Below are 14002 nucleotides of genomic sequence, written 5' to 3' on the forward strand. Positions count from 1 at the left end.
GCAAGTCCGTATTTACTGTACCTTGTCTCTAAACACTCAGTAATGCTAGTTGATCAAAACATACTTTCCTTTCATTGCTTTACATAGTATTGAATAATTATACAATTTTCTGAGACAATTCCTGATTTTTTTGGGAATGTTTTCAGATGTTTTATATCTATAAGTACAGGGAATCTGAAATAAAAGACCCCCCCCCCCCCCCCCACCCCCATTTTTTTTTTTTTTACAGAGCAACACAATGTCTGCACAGATCCATCTCACAAGCAGGCATTACACATGCAGTCAGGCGCACTTAAAACAAGTAGGTTTAAAAGTAAAACAAAAGCTTCAGGTTTTCTACAAAGTGCAACATTTTTATCTTCCAAACTGTCCTTTAAGACAAGAGGAAAACAATCTGTCTATGAAATGCCAAATCAATTTTCTCTCCAATTAACCCACACCTCAGAAAACTAAAGATCCATTAAAAAAATTATAAATAAATAAAAAGTGTTTTCTCGTGCCATAAAGATTTCACAGAAATAGGCATTATTTGCGTACGTGTGTCCCCCCATGATCAGTTTTTTCATCTTTATTTCAGACACCCAGAGCCCGCAGTAGGGCAGGGTGGGTGCCATCTGTTAAGTGTGCAGGCACTGTGCAGATACGCTTCTGGCTCCTGCACCATGCCACATGCGCCAGTCAGTACCGAGCAGCCGGCACTGGCCTGCATGCCACAGCCCCAGGCACTTGGGAGACTCCCTTCTCCTTTGGTCTGCCCTGTTAAAAGGTCCCTTGCTGCTGCTTCCAGGTCTGCACAAGTCACGGTTCGGTCTTTCTCCAAGAAATGCTAGATTCTGGCTCCCCCCCTCCAGTCGCCATCAGCTCTCACTGCAGCTTCGTACCCAGTTTGCGCTGTCGGTTTCTGCGAAAAGAACAGACAGGTGATAAAATAAAGTATCAGCATGCTAACAGGCAACCAAGATAAATCCTATTGAAAAAGAAATTATGTAAACTGTGGCATCTCTCCGTCATGCCTCCATTTAGGTACCAGGCAGCCACCGAAAGGTGGAACCTTTCTTCTATTTACTCTCTCAAACTACTCATAAATGAACTCTGCATTCCCCGAAGACAGGATGGCACCCACACATCCTACTCAGTCAAACACCCTAAGGCACAAGTTACTACTTGTGTAACGATATATCTATAAGAGACATTAGTTAGTATTAGATTCCTTACCTTAGAATATCCCCAGGCGTCAGACTGGATCCGGAAATTTTTGCGTAGCAGTACCCTTGCGCGTCGGTAGGCGTTGTCTGCGGCTCCGCGTCCGGCGTCGTGATGACGTCGGAGTACTTAGACGCCGCCTCCGCGTGCTGACGTCAGTTCTTAGACACAGCTTTTCCGCGCCAGAAATGCAGAGCCATGTTAAAAACCAACACTGGTGCCATTGAAACTAGGGCCCTGAAAGGGGATAACCCTAACCCTAGATATTGGTTCGCAGAACGGGGAGGATGGGTGGGTCGGTAAGGAATCTAATACTAACTAATGTCTCTTACAGATATATCGTTACACAAGTAGTAACTTGTGCATCTGAAAGAGACACGTTAGTATTAGATTCCTTACCTTAGAATAGATACCCCAGCAATACTAACCCCGGTGGTGGGTCTGCGAACCAATAATCACACCAGAAAGTCCTGGAGGACGGAACGGCCAAAGAAACCATCCCTCCGGACTTGACTGTCCAGGCAGTAGTGTCTTGCAAACGTGTGCAGCGATGCCCACGTAGCTGCCTGACAAATAGCTTGTAAGGGCACACCCCGGCCCAGGGCAGTTGTAGTCGCCGTGGCTCGGGTGGAATGAGCCCGTAATCCAACAGGAGGCTCCTTACTAGCCAAGGAGTAGCATGCCTGGATACACAAGTTGGTCCACCGGGAGATGGTCCTCTTGTGCACCGCTTTCCCCTTCTTAGCGCCCACGTAACCAACAAAGAGTTGGTCATCCACCCGGAACTGGCGTGTGCGGTCCAAGTAAAATGAGAGCGCACGTTTTGGGTCCAGGCGGTGGAGCCGCTCTTCCTCTTTAGAGGAATGCGGTGGCGGGAAGAAGGTTGGCAAGGTGATAGACTGCCCGATGTGGAAGGCCGTGACAACCTTGGGCAGGAAAGAAGGTTTGGTACGCAGCACCACTTTGTCTGGATGGACAGAAAGGAAAGGTGGGGTACAAGAAAGGGCCTGGAGCTCACTCACTCTCCTGGCAGAGGTGATGGCAACCAGGAAAGCAGTCTTCAAAGTCAGAAGGCGAAGAGGACAGTTGTGAAGTGGCTCAAAGGGAGCGCACATCAGAAACGTAAGAACCAGGTTCAAGTCCCACCGAGGCATCACAAACGGAACAGGAGGAAACGTGTGAGTGATGCCCTTTAGGAATTTACAATAGGGGACTTGAACAAAGAAGGTTGATCAGGGAGCCTCAGAAAGGCCGAAATGGCAGAAAGGTAGCCCTTGATAGTGCCCAGAGCAGAGCCCTGCTGGGCAAGAGAAAGAAGGAAGAGAAGAACCTCAGAAAGAGGGGCAGCAAGAGGATCCACAGCCTTTGCTGTGCACCATGCCACAAATCTGTTCCACCTGCAGGCGTATACCGACTTTGTGGAGGGACGCCTGGCTGCCAGAATGACGTTACAGACTTCAGGAGGCAAGTCAAATGGCCTCAACTGTCGCCGTTCAATCTCCAAGCATGGAGGTGGAGACTGGACAGGTTCGGGTGGAGGACCGTCCCCTGCTGCTGCGACAGAAGGTCCTCCTGAAGAGGCAGACGAACCGGGGGAATCGACTGACATACTGAGTAGCTCTGGATACCAGTACCTTTGTGCCCAGTCCGGAGCCACAAGGATGACTTGGGCCCAGTCGCGCTTGATCTTCTTCAGCACTCTGGGCAGAAGTGGTATAGGCGGAAAGGCGTACAGTAGACCGCAACTCCACTCGCGACGAAAAGCGTCTCCGAACGAGTGCCGCCTTGGAAATTCCAACGCGCAGAACTGATGACATTGCGCGTTCTCTTCGGTGGTGAATAGATCTAACCAAGGCTCTCCCCATCGCTGAAAGAGGGCTTGCGCCACGTCCGAGTTCAGACGCCATTCGTGATCCATCATGCACCGACGGCTAAGCTTGTCCGCCCTGGCGTTCAGAGAACCTGCCAGGTGTTGAGCCACCAGGGTCACGCCCTGGCGTTCCAGCCATTGCCAGAGGCGCAGAGCCTCCTGGCAAAGGGTCCACGACCCCACCCCGCCCTGTTTGTTGCAGTACCACATGGCGGTGGTGTTGTCTGTGAACACCTGCACTACACTCCCCCGGACAGAGGGGAGGAATGCCTTCAGTGCTAGACCAATCGCCCGTAGCTCCAACAGGTTGATGTGGAGCCGGGCCTCCGCCGGAGACCAGAGGCCTCTGATCTCCGCCTCTCCCATGTGGCCTCCCCAGCCCTGGAGGGACGCGTCCGTCACAACTACGTGCTCCGGTTGGGGAAGGGAGAGGGATCTGCCGCTGACCCAATCGCGGTCCGTGAGCCACCACTGCAGCTGTCTCGCAGTGCCCTCCGAGATCAGGACGTGGTCGGACAGGTTGCCCTGATGCTGGGCCCACTGAAACTTCAGGTCCCACTGCAGAGCCCGCATCCGCCACCTGGCGTGATGCACCAGAAGGATGCAGGAGGCCATCAGACGCCGCAGCGTCAACATGACCGAGACCCGGGATAACGGCTGAAAGATGGGAATCAGAGCCTGAATATCCCGGACCCGCTGTTCGGGTGGGTAAACCCGAAACCGCGCCGAGTCGAGAACCGCTCCGATGAAAAGGAGCTTCTGAGAGGGGCACAGGTGTGACTTCGGCACATTGATGGAGAACCCCAGCCGGTGCAGGAGGTCTGCCGTAGTCTGGAGGTGGCTGACGACTGTCTGGGGCGAGCCCGCCTTCAACAACCAGTCGTCGAGGTTGGGGAAGACTAAAACCCCTACCCTGCGCAGGTGAGCTGCGACCACCGCCATCACCTTTGTGAACACCCGTGGGGCGCTGGTAAGGCCGAAGGGGAGCACGGTATACTGAAAGTGCTCGTGGCCAACCGTGAACCGCAGGTAGCGCCGGTGAGCCGGCAGGACGGGGATGTGGAAATAAGCGTCCTGCAAGTCCAACGCTACCATCCAGTCTCCTGGGTCCAGGGCAGCTAGGACCTGAGCCAGTGTCAGCATCTTGAACTTCTCCTTCCGGAGGAAGCCGTTGACGTTCCTTAGGTCCAAGATAGGGCGTAGGCCCCCTTTGCCCTTCTTGGGTACCAGAAAGTAGTGGGAGTAGCAACCACACCCTACTTCTGGCCCAGGAACGCGCTTGATGGCCCCTTTGGCCAAGAGGGCCGTAACTTCCTCCTGCAGAAGTCGCAAATGATCCCCCGATACACGGTGGTTCTGCGGTGGCATGGCTGGAGGAGTCGCCTCGAAGGGGAGGGAGTAGCCCCTTCGGACGATCTGCAGCACCCACCTGTCCGAAGTGACGGTGCACCAGTGGAGGTGGTGATGGCGAACCCTGCCCCCACTGGCGTCACATGGGCCTGAAAGCACGGACTAGGAGGGTTTTGAGGCAGATGCTGCGGGGGAAGGTGTGGACTGACCTCGCCGTTGTCCCCGACCGCCGAGACGGCGTTTCCCACGGCCGCCACCGCGTTGGGTATTAACCTGTGGCGCGTGGCTGGCAGCACGTGTGGGTACACCCCTTCCGTGGCCACGAAAGGAGTGATAAGCAGCCGATTGCTGGCGCGGGGCTGAGAGGCCCAAGGACTTGGCCGTAGCCCTGGAGTCCTTAAAGCGCATGGTCTGCTTTGTCGCCAAAGAGGCGACGGCCATCAAACGGCATGTCCATCAGAGTGTTTTGGACATCGGCCGAAAAGTTGGCGGACCTCAACCAGGCGTGGCGTCTGACCGCCACCGTCGTTGCCATCGCTCTACCCAGTGAGTCGGTGGTATCCAGCCCACACCGTATAGAATATTTGGCTGCATCCCGGCCTTCCACAAGGGCTTGGCCCGTACCTCCAACTTCCGCGACCGTATCCCACAGAGAGTGGGTGTAGCGGCCCAAGAGGCATGCGGTGTTGGAAGACCGCAGTCCTAGACTAAGGGACGAGAAGATCTTTTTGCCGTACTGCTTGTACCTCTTGGATTCCCTGTCCGGCGGTGCCGACGGGAATGCGGTCTGGGAATTGGAGGCCTGGATGACCAGGCTCTCGGGGGTAGGGTGGGTGGACAGGAAACATGGGTCGCCCGGGGCGGTGGCATCTGGCCACGTTCCTATCTACGGGCGAACCCGTAGCGGGCTTGGACCAAGTGCCCAGAAGAACGTCGGTCAAGGCTTCATTAAAGGGCAGCAGAGGCTCAGCCGAGCTGGACTGCGGTTTAAGGACCTCAGTGAGAAGATTAGTCCTCACGGCCGCGACGGGGAGCTCAAGGCCCAAGGCCTTGGCAGCCCTCATCAACACCACACTGTAGGTTGCCCCCTCCTCCGAAGCCACGGTAGGAGGGGAGACAAAACCAGTGTCTGGAGAGGTGTCCAGGCCACTGGCCTCCCCAAGGTCTCCTGCCCAGTCCTCCTGAGACTGACACTCTGGTCAGAGGGTCCTCAGACCCCTCCTAATCCTCTTCATCACCCATCTCCTGAGACTCAGGGTTTTCAATCAATGGGGCCTGCTCATAGAAGTGAAACTCTCCAAACGACGTCTGGAGCGGCGCCCATCGGGGCCGTCCCGACGTCTGAACAGGAATGAAGGGGGCATCGGGGACGGTGCCGGCCGAGGACGGCGCCGGGGGCGACACCTGATGGTCCGACGCCGGGGAGGTCGTAAGGTCCACCGGCAATGATCCAGATCCCGAAGAAGGTCTAGCGGGGTCCCGAAGGCACCGGCGGCGTCGGGATAACGGGAACCTGCGGCGCCGGGCCCGAAGGCGTCGGGGCCGAAGCACCCGACGGCATCGGGGCCGAAGCCCCCGACCCGCTTGAGGCCCCAGACGGATCCGCTGGGCCCGAAGGCGCCGCGGAGCCCGTCGGAGGAGAGAGTTTCCTCATGGCCATGAGGAAGCGCTCGATCTCCTCCGGCGCCGCGTTTAGCCCAGGGACCGGAGGGTGTGGAGCTGGACGCGGCGCCCGCGACTCCGACGGAGCCGCGTGGGTGGTGTCACCCAAACCCCTGGCCACATCGTGCGAGCGTCGGGGGGAGTCCGAAGAGCGATGACGCCGCTTGGACTTCTTGTGCTTCTTACCTGACGACGACTTCGACCCGGAGGAGTGCGGCCTACTCTCGGAGCTGTGGTGGCTCCGAGCCCGCGACCTGTCCCTCGACCTCCCGTGGGACCGAGACCTCTCGCGGCGCGGGACCGACTGCCGGAGTTCGAGTCGCCTGCGGGACCGCTCCCGTCTGGCTTTCGAAGAGAGGGCCCGGCAGTCGGAGCAGGCCTTGTCGTCGTGATCGACGCCTAGACAAGTCAAACACAGGTTGTGAGGATCCGTGACCGACATCAGGCGGTCGCAATCCTCGCAGTGCTTAAAGCCAGGCATCCCTACGGCACCAATCGGAGTCGAAAGACTTTGAGAAATGATCAAAACGATCAAAAAAGGTTAGTAAAAAATTGACTAGGGTTACTGCTTTTTCCAGATCTGCGCTTCCTGGCGCGGAAAAAAGAAGAACTGACGTCAGCACGCGGAGGCGGCGTCTAAGTACTCCGACGACGTCATCACGGCGCCCACGACGCCGACGACGGACGCGGAGCCGCAGACGACGCCTACCGACGCGCAAGGGTACTGCTACGCAAAAATTTCCGGATCCAGTCTGACGCCTGGGGATATTCTAAGGTAAGGAATCTAATACTAACGTGTCTCTTTCAGATATGCACACACATACCAATCAAGCCAATGTGTGCCTTTCCAGAGCAAGCGTCAACTAATAGAGAAGATGCAATGTCTAAATCCAGCAGGGGGTTGCTAGAGTCAAATTCTGCAGCGTGGTATCCCCATCCTACTAGGAGCAGCAGAATAATCACAGCAGATGTAGCAGGATGGAAGATCCCCGGAATTACTCCACCTTCCTTAAAGAGGACAATCCCCCATGACAGTGAAGTACAATTATAGACAAGAAATGCGCCTCATTAATGGTGGCTAGACATTTTCCCTGGGAATCCCATCTCGCGGCTCGCTGATATGATGCCAGTGTCCAATGAGAAGGATTGACAGGAGTGATAATTGCATGTACAGCAAATACAAATTTCCCCCCTACAAACCATACTGAATGCCCACCAATACCAACCCTCACCCAAATATTGATGAAAAATCAACCTCACCAGGGAAGCTAGGTTATGCTCAAGTCATTTACACATTAGTCGCTTAAGAGACCAATGCATCCACAAAGAAAAGGAAAGACATTAACCAGAGGTCCCCTTTAAATCCGGAGCTCTACACACTTTGAGCATTTCGATATTAAAACTCCAAAAAGATGTAACCTGGCAGTTATCAAGCATCCCAGCCTGATAAGTTCAGGGGTGCCCCTAAATACCTAGATTTAGCGGCATCACAGGGGCGTGCAAGTTGAGCCCAATGGGTCCCTTCCCTGGGGTGTCTACACCCTCCCTTACGCCTACCTCCAGTGGGAGGGGGCAGATGACTCGTTATGATTGGGGGGAGGGTGTGTCCCCTCATCTTCAAGATGAAGGGGACTGCAATGTGTGTTTCACTTCTCCTCTCCACCTTAGGGGTGGGGTTGGCAAAGGTAGGCACGCTTCCCTTTCTTCCTAGGTTTTCCCACCGATTGTCTCGCCCAAAGTGGGGGTCAAAACCGGTGGGATCCAGCTGCTGACAGCAACAGACACTGGGGCTAGCTCACAAAGGCGGCAAGTCATTGAAGCTTCCCCTTTGTGGAACAGGCCCATCCTGGGGAAGGAGGCATGACACCTCTGCGCAGGATGGGCTTTGTTTCAGGCACCAGAGTGCAGAGGCTCTCTGCCCAAGGGTCCAGGAACCTGTCTGATGGCGGCAGATGGCTCGCAGCCAGTCAGGAACCACACCAGGGCAGGACATTTTTCAGGGGGCATCTCTAAGAAGCACCCTCTGAGCGCATTTTACATTAAATCCAACACTGGCATCAGTGTAAGTATAATGTGCTGAGAAGTTTGGTACCAAATTCCTCAGTCTTTAGTAAAGCCATCATGGAGCTTTGGAGTTCCTGCTGACAGACTCCCAGCCCATGTACTCACGATCGCTTCGCTGCACTTAGGGTGCCAGGGGAAGGGGTTGAGGGGGGGCCAGAGGTCGCTGGGCTGGCCAGACCTCTTGCCGCCTGACGTACGGGCCAAAACAACCCATGGCCATGCAGACGTTGTTGGACTTGCAGTCTTGTGGCTGGGATATGGCTGGAGCAGCTGAAAGCCCCTTCCATAGCCACGAAAGGTAGACTGAGGACGAGTGGCCACAGAGAGGCCAAAGGATTTGACCGTAGCCCAGGAGTCCTTAAAGCGATCCAGTGCCATGTCTGCCTGGTCTTCGAAGAGATGGGCGCCATCAAAGGGCATGTCCATGAGAGAGGCCTGAATACCCCCCGAAAAGCCAGAAGTCCTCAACCATGCAGGGCGTCTAACAGCCCTGTCATTGAAATTGCTCTGCCCAGTGAGTCGGTCATGTCAAGTCCACAACGGATGGCGAACTTTGCTGCATGTCTCCAGTCTGACACCGATTGGGAGAGCTTTGCCTGAGCCTCCTCCAGAACCTGTGGCAGTACTTGAGCAGCCGCTTCCCATAAAGTGTGGGAATAATGGACCGATAAGCACATGGTGTTCAGTGACCGCAAAGAAAGGCTGGAGGAGGAAAAAATGTCTTACCCCAAATATCCAGCCTCTTGGATCCCATATCTGAGGGGTGCAGGAGGGACTACGCCTTGGGAGGTAGAGGCTTGGACCACCAAACTCCAAGGGTTAGGGTGGTTGGCGAGGAAAGATGGGTCACTCAATGGTGGGCAATTGTCCTATTCACAGGAGCCATGTGCTGGGCTTGGACCAGGTGCCCAGTAGGACATCAGTTAAGGCCTCGTCGAAAGGCAGCAGAAGCTTTGATGAGGAACCACCAGGCTGCAGGACCTCTGTGAGTTTAGTCTTGACAGCCACAGGAGAGCTCAAGGTTCAGGACCTCAGCACCCTCCACAAAACCACAGAGTAGGATGCTGCCTTCTCTGTAGCCAGGGTACGGGGAAGAAGAATGCAGGCCAGAATCTGGAGAGGTACCCAGTCCACTGGCCTGTTCCTCACACCAGTCTTGTAAAGTGTCCAGCGACCCTCCCAATCTTCCTTTATTCGTAGCCCTTCAGAATAGGGCTGAGGAAACTATACAGAATCCAAGAGTTCTACAGCCTATCTGGCTCCGGACCATCGGGAAAAGAAGTGTGGCTGGGGCTGGTGCTGCCAGTGGGCATGTGCAGCGCCAGGTTCTTGGCGCCAGGTTCTTGGCGCCGGGACCGACACCAGGGAAGTTCACAAGGGTACCACTGGAGCCGCTGGTGCGGAACCCGATTGAGTCTCCTCAGCCTACGGGCCTAAAGGCAAGCTGGTAGAGTTGGGTCGCCCAAATAGGAGGTGCATAGCATTATGGAACTCCTTGAGCTGGGAGGGTGTCGCTCTGGATCCCAGAAACACTGGAAAGAGCAGAGCCAACCCAGGCGCAGGTTTTGAAGAGCGAGGCCTAGAACACAGAAACTCCTCTGTCGCGTCGGCCAGCGGACGGGGAGAAGCTGAATGATGCTTTGACTTCTTATGTTAATGCTTCTTACATGATAGACACTCAGACTGAGTGGGAGGACAAAGACTTGGGGCTCCCGAAGTGGTGGCCAGACCTTCCTCACGACCGGGACCGTGACTGAGACCACTGGGGTGAACTACAAGGTGCCGAGCACCCGGCCGCAGGCAGCTTTAGGGTCCGCTCCCTCAAAGCTTTCAGAGCCATGGCCCTGCAGGAGGAGCATGACTTGCAGTCATAGTCGTGATTTAGGCACCAAAGACGGTAAACCAAGTGTGAATCCGAACGGACATGGCGCTGCGCCAGGCACTGCATGGCTTGAAGAAGTCTTCTTGGACATGGTGAAAAGACCTACACACCAAAAAACGTTTGACAAAATGTTGAAAAAAGCCTGTCAAAAAGCGAGACTCTTGACGGATCTGTGCTGGCTGGCGTAGAAAGAAAAGAACAAACGTCAGAGTGCTGGGGTGGCACCTATATAGGTGACGCAGACGCCACAACAGCGGAGACGACACCAACATCACACAGAGCCAACCGATGTAACCTAATGGCACGCAAGGGTACTGCTCGAAGAAAAATCTTCCTGATCCAGTCTGATGCCTGGGAAAATCAAAAGGTAAGGAATCTGCGGCTAGATGTCTATGTTAGGTTATGTTATTGAAACTTGTATAGCACGCGTATACTCGTGGGTGTCTTGGCGCTTTCAGGAACATGGACAAACTATGGTGAGGTATAGCTAATTTCTAAACAGTCAAGTCGTGAGTTCCTATCTAAAGACAAGAAGGGTAGATATAGTCCTAAGATGTAACGGAAGAGAGCTACTGAAACTCCTTCCTCCCCAACTCGCTTTTCTAACTCTTACGGCGATAACCAATCTAGCCTTGGCGGATCGAAGAGTTCTACTAGGCGTGTACCAGCTAAAAGCCTTCCATATAAATCTTGGTCCTTCTCTGTGCAGGGCCTTATGAGCAACACAGAGTGCCTTAAATTGAATCCACTGTCGCACCGGGAGCCAATGAAGATCCTGAATGCCTGCCAATATCGAACATCCAGGATCAATCTGGCGGCTGCATTCTGTACCGCCTGAAGCTTCCCAAGTAATCAGACCTGGAGATTCATGTATAAGCCGTTACTACAATCCAACTTAGAATGAAGGTTCGAATGGTATAGAAAGGGGAGGACACTACCTTAGACACCTGGGTCTCCTAGCTGAGCTTCTCATCCATGATAAAGCCAAGATTTTTGGCTTTAATCACTGGAATGGGGTGGGGGGGTGGGGGTGGTAACAGGGGGGCTAGGCTGTCTGGTCAGCAAGCAGGAGACCATGTTGGAGAGAGGTTACCGAATAAGAGAACCTCTGTTTTGCTTGAGTTCACTTTTAAGCAGCATTTGCTCATCCAGCTACTCAGGGCGATCATACAATCGTGTAATCTTAGGGAATAGTTGTCGTCATTATCCACAGCTGAGATCACCAATTTGGTGTCGTCAGCATCGGATGTTGGATTCAGGTGCAAGTTCAGATACACATATTAAAAAGCGTCAGGCTATATGAAGGGCCCTGAGGGAGCCCACAACGTAAACTAAATGGTGAGGATTTAAACTGACCCAGATTCACAGTTTGCGATCTCCCTGATAGAAAGGATGTTAGCAAAGTAAGAATTTTTCCTTTAATTTTTATAATGTTCAAACAAGGGATCAATAGACCATAGTGCAACGTGTCAAACGCCGCGGACAGGTTCAGTAAAATAAGAGCTGCTTACCCTTCTCTGTCTAATGTCATTCGTATTTCTTCTGTAGTATTTATCAATGCGGTCTCAGTGCTATGAATTGCTCTAAATCCATACTGACTGGGGTCTAAAAGCTGATTCTCAGATATAAAATTAGGTAGTTCTGCATTGATTATCTTTTCTACAATTTTAGCTGGCAGCGGAAGTCTTGAAACGGGGCGATAATTAGCAGGATCGCTAATGTCAAGGTTTGGCTTTTTAGGTTTCGCCTGGCGTCCGCTGCCATCTAATGTTAGAACAGTACTGGCTTTGGTCCCGCCTTCTCTTCCATTGGCTAGCTCCATAAATGGAGGCTAGCCATTGGAAGAGCGATCTGTCCGTCATTGCCGGAGCAGATTCGTGGGCGTTCCCGCCATTTTTACTCATCCCGCCCCCTTGCGATCGTCATGCGGCGGTGGGCGTGTTTTCTTTTTTTTTTTTTGGTCATGTTTTTCTCTTTTTCGGAGTGTCTTCTGTTGGAGTGGACTGCGAGTTTTAAGTTGCCAGGAAGTACTGTGTATTTGCGATCAGGTAAGAAGCATTTGTTTCTAATATCCTTTCCCTTTGTACGTCTATCTCGCTTCGTTGTCTCCCTGTCTGTGTCTTCGTGGTGTTGTCTCTGTTGCCCCAGTCTCATCTCCTTTCCAATGTAATGCTTACGTCGGCATGTTTACGTTGTGTCTGTGCTAATGCTAAGTCTTTGCGTGTCTCCGTGGTGTTGTCTCCGTTGCCCCCGTCTCATGTCCTTTCCATTGTAATGCTTTCGTCGGCATGTTGACGCTGTTTCTGTGCTAATGCTAAGTTTTTAAGTTAATCGTGCACGTTTAAACTAAACACGGGTTGACACTGGGTTTGTGTAATATGCACGTTTATTTTGTTAAGTCCCAGCCTCTCTGCACAGCTATCCTTATTAAGGTATTGTTGAAAAAATGCGCTTTCATTAATACACATCAAAAGTATGTTTATTTTCTCGGTTTTTATTATTAGTATTTATGTAGGAGTTGGTGCGATGCAAGTAACCTACTCGCCTGCGTTACTGTGGTGCAGCGCTGTGCGCCAGGATTTTATGTGCACTGGAGCATTAATCGTTCTTCTCACGCGATATCACTACCCTCCCCGGGTTACGTCCCACTGTTGCTAGGCAAACAGGCAGCCTCCAGCTCCGTCCATTTATAGTGCTTTGCTGTGATTGGCTGGGCTTGCATTGCAGCCTGTGACGTCATGTGGTGTCACAGGGCGCGAGAGCGCCGAGGGCGGGACTAAGGTGACTCCGACTGAACTGGCTGTGGCCGGCCTAGCCCAGAGCCCGAGGAAGGTTTACAAACAAACATTGAGACATCTGTCAGTTAGACGCCTAGACACAGTAGTGATGCTTTCCTGCTGTCTATGCTAAAGTGTATATCCACACAGTCGTAGCAACGCTCCCTTTTACATCACCCCATTCACTCGTATTTTATTTCATCATACTTTGCTTTCGCGTGGTTCGGTAGATGATGGGATGTCCATACTAGACAGATCAGGCGCGTGTAAGCTATTGCACTCTCGAGTAGTCTAACCATTTCTATAAACTTAGGAAACGGTTTTACAAATTGGCAGGGCTTAAACCAATAAAAAACTGGTGCTCCGTAACACGCTCTGTCCTCTCAGATGTGTGTACAATGCGCGTTCCTCCACTAGTTCTCATCCATTCTTTCAGTTAAAGGTCACAATAGGGACTACTTGTTGTTTATATTTTTCCCTTTATTGTGAAGTACACTATGATAAATGTTAGTCTCTTTTCACTGGTATTTACTTTACCCACTTGGTCATCAGTATAAGCAGGGAGTGGGACTATATTTCAACCCTTGTCAGTATTAAAAAGGTCGATGGCCTTTCAGACTGCTGGTTGTAGGTGTTTTAGCAGTGCCCTGCAGTGCTTAAAGGTTTAGGCATAGTGTTTGGCTGCTGCATTCCAGCAAGTGCAATGGCATCTCATGTAGGCCCTTTTTACATCTCGTCTACCAAAACAGCCCAAGCGGTTTGATTTTGACCATTCTAGGAAGTTCGTTATCGTTAGTCATTGTAAATTTGTAATATTTTCTTATACATTCCTTGCTTGCTGTGTTTGAAGGTGTGTTCTTGCCTTCTATGTTTTTCCCTACCTCTTCTCGCTTGCTGTGTTTGATATTGTGTCCTGCTATTTTTGTAGCGTTCTATTTTGTAACATTTCTCTCCAGTAACATAACTGGTTCTATTGTACAGCGCTCTGACACCTTTGGGTAAAGATGCACTTTATAAAAATGCATTAAATAAAATAAGCAGATGTAAGTACATGCTCATGAGCTGCTAACACCTACCTGTATAGTGATTAAAAAGCACCGCGCAGCTTTTCGGCGCAACGCAATGTGTAAAACGTTAACAAGCAGAGGAAACGCTGTGTGTGTGTGTGTGTGGCTCTGTTGGTGTGTGTGTGTG

At 52.3% G+C, this 14002-nt stretch overlaps 1 protein-coding gene across 3 annotated transcripts in view; it reads right to left on the reverse strand.

Annotated features, from left to right (window-relative positions):
- Nucleotides 1-332: 332 nt before the first annotated feature.
- Nucleotides 333-14002, reverse strand: part of DOLPP1 (dolichyldiphosphatase 1) — a 60539-nt gene continuing 46869 nt past the window's right edge. For all 3 annotated transcript variants that reach the window (XM_078646262.1, XM_078646263.1, XM_078646264.1), the window contains exon 8: nt 333-901. In XM_078646262.1, coding sequence (XP_078502388.1) covers nt 865-901 — 37 coding nt within the window. In that variant the 3' untranslated portion in view covers nt 333-864. The remainder of the gene's footprint in view (nt 902-14002) is intronic.

The sequence above is a fragment of the Lissotriton helveticus genome, chromosome 5_1 (genome assembly GCF_964261635.1).
Source record: "Lissotriton helveticus chromosome 5_1, aLisHel1.1, whole genome shotgun sequence".
In the NCBI taxonomy this organism is placed as follows: domain Eukaryota; kingdom Metazoa; phylum Chordata; class Amphibia; order Caudata; family Salamandridae; genus Lissotriton; species Lissotriton helveticus.